At 44.6% G+C, this 7,945-nt stretch overlaps 1 protein-coding gene across 1 annotated transcript in view; it reads left to right on the top strand.

The window, feature by feature from the left end:
- The first annotated feature begins 257 nt into the window (after positions 1-257).
- TOP1 (DNA topoisomerase I) overlaps positions 258-7,945 on the top strand; it is a 90,056-nt gene continuing 82,368 nt past the window's right edge. Inside the window, exons 1-2 of the mRNA XM_041732620.1 lie at positions 258-563; positions 885-909. Coding sequence (XP_041588554.1) covers positions 531-563; positions 885-909 — 58 coding nt within the window. The 5' untranslated portion in view covers positions 258-530. The remainder of the gene's footprint in view (positions 564-884; positions 910-7,945) is intronic.

The raw sequence follows: 7,945 nt of genomic DNA, 5'->3' as shown, positions 1-7,945 counted from the left end.
CGCCTGCGCACTGCCTCGCAGAGGCGTACGGGGTTCCGAGAAACCGCGCGGGGACAGCAAGGCAAGATTGCCCCGGGGGGCGGCCGTGGGAGGAGTCGGCTGCTTATGCAAATCACGGCGGCGCGCAGGGGCTTGGGGGCGGGGCTTGCGATGCAAAGCCGGGGCCGCCTTGGGAAGCGCAGGAAGGCGGGGGGGGCGGGCCGCGCAACCCTCGGCCTCTTTCCGCGAGTCTCTGACGTCGCCGACGTCTCGTTTAAAAGCGGCCGCGCAGGCGCAGTGAGGCGAAATGCGAACTTAGGCTGTTACACAACTGCTGGGGTCCGCTCTCGCCGCCCGCCCGGCAGTCAGTCCGCGTCGCCGCCGCTGTCGCCGCCTCAGCCGTTCGGGGAGCGTCAGGCCCGCAGCCGCCGCCGCTTCTCCGCGCCTCCGGGAGCCTCCGGGGGCCCCCGTCCGCCCGCACAGGCCGGCCCCGACCGTCTGCGTCTCCTCGGCGCCCCTCGCCGCCCGCCGCGCTCGCCGCTCCGGCCGACATGAGTGGGGACCATCTGCACAACGATTCCCAGGTACGGCTCGGCCGGGTCCTCCGGGCGCCCCGGCCCCGCCCCGCGCCCCCCCGTGCCCCCCGCGGCCCCCGCGCCCCCCGGCCGCTTTGACAGGCCGGAGCCCCCGGCCAGGGCGGGCGGCCGGCGGGGCTGGGCGCGCTAGGCCGCGGGCGGAAGCCGCGAAGTTAGGGACGGCGGGGGGCTGCCCCTTACGGCCGACCCCGGGGCCCCTCCCTCCTCATCCCCGGGCGCGGGCTGGGCTAGGCCCCCGGCCCCGCGCGCTCGCCGCCCGCGGGCCGGGGGGAGCCTGTTTGTTCATACTGCCTCCTTTTCTCCCTCCAGATTGAAGCGGATTTCCGACTGAATGGTGAGTGTGCCCCCCGCCCCGACCCCGGGGGCCCCCGCCGCCGGCCGCCCAGCCCGCGCCGGGCCGGAGCCGGGCAGAGGACAGACATGGCGTCCCAGAGACTAAGTCCCGGCTCCTCGCTCACCGGCCCCATTGTTCCCATCGGGCCGCCTCTGGACCCCCTTTCCGGGGACCCCAGCCCCCCCAGATCGCGGCCTTCCCAAGAGGGGGCAGCGGAGACCCGGGGTCGCCCGCCGCCGGGCTTCGGGCAGCCTTTGTCGGCCCGGATTCCTCCCGGGAAAGTCGCCTTGTCGACAGTCGGGACTTAGTCTCTGCGCCATTTTCTTTTTCTCCTCTCCTTTCTGTGCCTGTGTGTGTCTTTCTCTCCCTCCCTCGGCTCCTTCCTTGAGCTGCCCAGAAAGAGCTTTCTGCAGAGCAGAGCCGTGGAAATCACAGACCTCACCGGGGAGGGGAGGGTGGGAGACTGAATGGTTACTGTTTTTTTTCCCCAAGGAGAACTTTATTTTGGGGGGTTATTGCCTTTCTGCTTCTCGTTTGTTTCCTTTTCTGTTTCCAGAATGAAAGATACCCTTCGGCAACTGTTGATTTGGGGGGCGGAGGTGGTGGTGGTGGCGGTGGTGGTGGTGGGGGGGGGAGAAGGTGAAGGGTGGGGGTGTAAGAATTTTATGATGGGAATTACGGTCCTAAAACTAAAGCCACCCTTTGTGGAGTTTTTCATATTTTGAGGTTGTTTTTCCCCCAAGTTGTGTTCTTTGCAAAGGTAGTACTAGTACCTCCCTTCACAAAGTTTGCAAGTTCTCCATGGGCCCCTCCAATGTAAACGTTGGACTCGGGCATATAGATTTAAAAAAAAATTTTTTTTTTAAGTATTTCTGGCTGGAACTTTTCGTGATGGCTGAGGTTCCTAATGCAGTGTTTTGTTTCTGTTTTCTTGGCTTTTGTTGTTGGGGTTTTTTTGTTTTTTGTTTTTTGTTTTTTGCTTTTTTTTTTTTTTTACTTTATTTACTTATTTATTTATTTTTAAGAACCTCAGTTTAGTGTACTTGTCAGGAGAAAAGGTTGTGGAGCATCTCATCTGGACCTGGTGTGTTGGCCTTTTCTTTCGGGCCATGGGAAAGAAAAAAAGATTTTATTTATTGAAACAAAGAGTAGTCCGCATCCACCCTTGTTTCCTGTCCTTTTTTCAGGAGCCGCTGTTTTTCAGGAACCAAGAGCTAGCTTGCTTTTCCTAGATCTTTATGTTTTTGACCCCTTTTCAGCCATATCAAGGCATTTATTCTTTGAGTATTTCCACTTCAGTTATTCAGTGAAGATTCCCCCCAATAAAAAAGCTCACCCTGCGGGCTTTTCAACAATCTTATTGAAGGAGAAGGTACCCTCTGTTGTGTGCTGGGAATTCCCACTGATTCTGATGGTACATAATCCTGCTCAATTGAGTTCGGTTCCGGGAACCTCTCCAATGGGAGAAGCTGATGAGTAGATTTTCTGATGTTGTAATCAGCAGTCCATCGTGTTAGCCTGCTCTATTGAGAGCAGCCTTATGTTCAGATTTGTAGTGGGGCATCTAGCAAGAGATGTGATTCTGCAAGGAAGGGTTGTAGGTTAAATTAAAGTAGCATTTCTTGAGCACCTAATATGTGCCTAACACTGTAATGCTAGAGCTGAACCTTGGGTCACAATGCTTCTCTCGCCCTCAATCCCGTCTGCTGGGAGAGACATAATTAGTTAATTATAAGGTAGGTGCTGAGGTATATGTATACTCAAAATGCTTTGAGAAACTAGGAGAATTAATTTTGTCTGGGGGTGGGGAAATTTCTTAGAGGAGGTGACTTCTGAGCTGAGTGTTGTGCAAGACTAGGTGCTGAGTGTCAGGGGTTGGAGTATTTCTTAACTAGTGTTTAGCTAACCTATCAGGATTTTGAAGGGGCGATGAGTCCTCTGCAGTTCAGAAAACCGCAGAGGTATAAATGTTTCCTTGGGATGTGGAAGCAAAGAAAGGATGTGGCAGATGGGGATGTAAGGAGTCCTTTTGACCTCTCATGGAGGAAGGTAGGAGCTTAACACAGAAAAAGTGTTCTTTTGACTTTAAGATTGGGCTGAGTAGGTTGTGTATTTAGCAATGAAGCAAAGTTTAGTCCTTTCTCCTCAGAAAGTTAATCTCCATGGATCACACTTAGATTATGCAAAGGAACGATTGAATATGTGATGATTGTGGGCTGGGTAAATTATTGATCTTTAATGCCATTTTTATAGAGACCAAAGGAAACTGAGTATATTGACTTTTAGAATGTGATCACTTGTGATTGCAGTAATTGTTCATATTTATTGAATGCCTACTGTTTGCCTGGCATGACGAATCTCAGCTCTTTTCATGGATCATCTAATTTAATTCTTGGAAGAACCCTATGAGTTAAGGTACTATTTATCTCCATTTTATAGATGAGGAAACTGAGGCTTAGGTATGTTTACTAGCTTGCCCACAGGCAGTGAGTCTAGCATTCCAAAGCTTCCAAGCTTAAGTATGCTATATATATAATTGCAGTATGACAAAATTAAAAACTGCACATCTCTACTTTCTTACCGAGATGAAAAATGTGGGAGGGAAGGATTTGATAGTTTGTCATTTGCTTACTTTTTAACTAAACCTACTCCTTCAAGAGAAAAAGCACTTTAACTGCCTCCTCACCATCCTAAGTGTCTGACACTGCAGTAATTATCTTTGTAAATATTGTCTAGAAGAAAGATGTAGCGTTAGTAACTGTGTGCTTGTTCTTATTAAGTAATAGCCTGGTAACTAGTGATTGATTTATTTAACTATGAAAGACAGGTTTTAAAAAACAAAAATCAGTGTTTAATTATACTTGGACATATTGTTATTGATCTTTGTATTAAGAAGAGTTTGCTTAAGTGTGATCTTAAGTGGACTTAACCCGACTTACAGATTAACTGTACAACTTCATATATATAAACCTCCCTCATTCTACCTGCCTTCATTCCTTAAGATCTAAAAGATTTTTTGCCCTTTGAAGCTCTTTCTTTACAATAGTTAAAACTGTTGGTGTTCATTGGGAATTTAAAATGTTCTGGCCCATATGCAACTGCTGGGGAAATCTTATTTGTGAAGTGCATTTATACTTGAAATACTGGTGATGAGCTGAAAGTTTCAGGAGCAGAAACCATAACCTTTTACCTAATGTTTTACTTACCTCTTTCCTTTCTAAGTGTTGGTAGCACTAACTATAGTGGGGCTGAGTCATTTTTACAGTACTGTGCAGACTGCCAAGCTATCTGTAGAGTTGATAATGGTAACGTCACTTTGGGGGTTAGTGATCTTCTTCTGCTGTTTCAAGGACTTGAAGTTTTTGCCTATCTACTTTGGATTTCTGGGGTTCCTCCCTCCCTGGGATGAGCAGAGTATAATGCTTGATCCTATCAGTGACTGATTAGTCTTAAGTAATGTTGTATGGGGTCATAGTTTTTTTTTTTTTAATTTTATTTATTTATTTATGATAGTCACAGAGAGAGAGAGAGGCAGAGACACAGACGGAGGGAGAAGCAGGCTCCATTCACTGGGAGCCTGACATAGGACTCCCATCCCAGGTCTCCAGGATCACGCCCCCCGCCAAAGGCAGGCGCTAAACTGCTGCGCCACCCAGGGATCCCCTATGGGGTCATAGTTTGACATCTTGTCCTGTTGATTGATTTAGCTTAATGGATACAGATTGTATGGGGGATTTATTTATTTAAAATTTTTTATTTATGTATTCATGAGAGACAGAAAGAGGCAGAGACACAGGCAGAGGGAGGAGGAGGCTCCATGCAGGGAGCCTGATGTGGGACTGGATCCCAGGACTCCAGGATCACGTCCTGGGCCGAAGGAAGGAAGGCAGGCTGCTGAGCCACCCAGGGATCCCCTGTATGGGGGAATTAAATATAAATTGTTTCTGATGCTAACAGAGTTGTATTTCTATGCTTTAGTTGCAGGTTGAGGTGGGTGGTGCTAAGACTGATGGTATGGCTATCTGGAAACCCTCACGTTTAAAACTGGAAACTGATGGCATCTTCAAATAAAATCTGGTGCATATACCTGCTTAATCCAGAAACACTTAAGCATTGGACTCTGGTGTTTTCTTTCCTTCTCCTACAACCAAACTCCTTGAGGCACCTTTTCAGAATTAGTGACTACTGTGGAATCTTTATATTACTAAGTGATATATATATATCACTTAGACACAAAACAAAGTTGCTTTTTAGGCTACTAGCATATCAGAACTCCCAAACAAATTTTAGATTCTACTGTTTCTGATAAAACTAGAAAATCCAGGAGTTATTAAAGGAATCAGAAATACTAAATAGTTTGAAAGGTGAAAACTAGGTAATATTGACTATCTCTAGCTCATAATTTTCTTTGGTAAGTAGATAAAATGGAAAACAAACCCAGAGTCAGTCCCCAAATCTCACTTTAGCCAATAGTAGCAAAAAAAAAAAAAAAAGAGAGAGAGAGAAAGATTGTCTTGCTTTTTTCCTTTAACATCAGCATAAAAATGAGGAATTGTGAGAGCTTGAAAGAGTGATTCATTAATTTGTTCTGGGTCTTAGTGAATTTGTATCAATATACAGAGCCAAGAATTCTTAACATGTGTTAAATCTTATATTCCAAAATTAGGCCATTGGGGTTTCTGCCTGATTTCAGTATGGGAGGGAGTGAAAAAACTGAGCCTTTTAAATCTGTAGATATGTTTGGGAAAGCTTTGTGTGGTATCTTAATTATAGTAACAGTTATCCTCTGCTGCTAACAGTATGAGAAATGATTCTATTGTACTTTATGGATAGATTTCATTTTAGAGGCCTTTGGATTATAATGAAATTGTGCATGTTATTTCATATTAGTTGGGTATGAATGCATATGTATGTTATAGATCTTTAACAATATTTGCCATAGTTTAAGTGCGAAATAAAGCTAATTTTCTTCAAACCCAAAGTCCTTTCCCCAGAGGTGTATTTTTGTGAGGGATTTCATACTTCTCATATGAAACTCTGTTGAACTCCAGTGAAGTTCTAGCTTTCTTTGGAAAAAATGGATTCAAATATAATTGTTTATTTTTAAATGAGGCTATGGAAATGCTTTAAATGCGTATTTGATGTGGGACCTGGAGGGTTAAAAAAAAATAAAAAGGCCCTCTTTAAATAGTAAAATGCAGTCAGTTCATTGCATTTGTCTGTGGGAGAGTGACTTGAGTGACTTTTCTGTGTCCTATGGTTTAGATAATCTCCTTAATTATTTTGAACCATTAACTTTGCATAATGGCTTTTGGGCAAACTGTTGAGAATTTGGCTTCTAAAAAAAAGATGGGAATGGGAGAAGTTCCTGACTGGCCCTTAAAAGGTGAATGGAGGTATTGTGTTTAAAGGAGATTGTGTTTAGAGTAGTAATCCTTGGAACAAGTCTTTTCTCTGTATTTCCATGACTTGTAAATGAAGTTTGAGATGCAGCTTTCCATCCCTATGGCTGCAGTCCAGTCGCTGATGTGGGAAATCTACCAGCCCCCGCCCTTGCCCCACAACCTGCCTATCTAGGTGTGTGTTGTATGCTCTGTGTTGATAGCACCAGTGCCTGGGTACTGTAGAGGGGGATAAAGAAGGAGGTGGGTATCATGGTAGTGTAGACTTTATTATTAAGTGGGAAAAAGTTTATAGAATATGCTAGATATTATTGGTATTTTCAGTGGGGCTATAGGAAATGACAGTATGCTGAAATAAGAGCAAATAGATATTTATTTATTTATTTATTTATTTATTTATTTATTTATTTATTTATGATAGTCACAGAGAGAGAGAGAGAGAGAGAGGCAGAGACATAGGCAGAGGGAGAAGCAGGTTCCATGCACCGGGAGCCCGATGTGGGATTCGATCCTGGGTCTCCAGGATCGCGCGCCCTGGGCCAAAGGCAGGCGCCAAACCGCTGCGCCACCCAGGGATCCCTAGATATTGTTTAACATGATTTTTATTCTGTATATTCAGAAAAGACTTAAGCATTTTTCATATTAGAAGAGAAAGGGCAGCCCAGTTGGCTCAGTGGTTTAGCGCTGCCTTCAGCCCAGGGCCTGATCCTGGAGCCCAAGCAGGCTCCCTGCATGGAGCCTGCTTCTCCCTCTGCCTATGTCTCTGCCTCTCTCTCTTTCTCTCTCTCTCACATGAATGAATGAATGAATGAATAAATAAATAATCTTTGGGGAAAAAAAGAGAAGTGATCTTGCTAATTATCTCAAGTATATTTTAGGGTATATAATTTGTAATATAATCAAGCTAGAACCGTATTGTCTTTATCTGTCATCTCTAGATTTTAGTAGAAACTAAGGGAGAGAGGCAACTTTTTAAAAAATTTCTCTTTTGGACGATACTCATTTTCAATTTGTTGGCTTAAGTTTTTATATCCGCTCAGTTATCTCCCTGCCACCTTTACCTTTGTGTACTGCTCTTGAGAATTTTTCTGAGATTTATAGTAGATATTTTTGTTTATATCTCCCTCTTGCTCTCTCCATTAGATTTAGGGTAGAGGTAATCTCTACCGGGCTGTAATTCCTCTCTAAGCCTTTGAAGTTAATTTTGTTTTTGTGGATTTAAGGAACCCAAAACTCCTTCATTAGCATTCCTGTGATACACCTAGATAGGCTCCAACCAAAGTTGTTAAAGCAATCAGCATTATTGGGGACTTTAATTTTCTTGTCTTTGTTGTTCATGTTGTTGAGAACAAGTTTCATAGATCACAGGGTATTTTGACTTTTTTTTATGTTTTAAGAACAAAAGTCTGCCAACTTTTGGTCTCAGTATTCTTTGTATTTTTCTTAGCACAGCCTAGCAAAAATAGAAGTCTGGGATCTTTCTTGGAGGAGATATTCTTGGCTATTTGGAGTTTACCTGCCCCCTAAAAAAGTTTTAGGTTGAAGGTTAGTCCTTCACTAGAGTACACTAGAAATGCACCCTTTTGCCTCTTCTTAAAAGCCCAGATTTTAATCTTGTTGCTATATATGAATGC

This window comes from Vulpes lagopus, chromosome 18 (assembly GCF_018345385.1).
Source record: "Vulpes lagopus strain Blue_001 chromosome 18, ASM1834538v1, whole genome shotgun sequence".
NCBI lineage: Eukaryota > Metazoa > Chordata > Mammalia > Carnivora > Canidae > Vulpes > Vulpes lagopus.
Note: the sequence above shows the minus strand (reverse complement) of the source record. Positions and strands in the feature narration are given on the sequence as shown.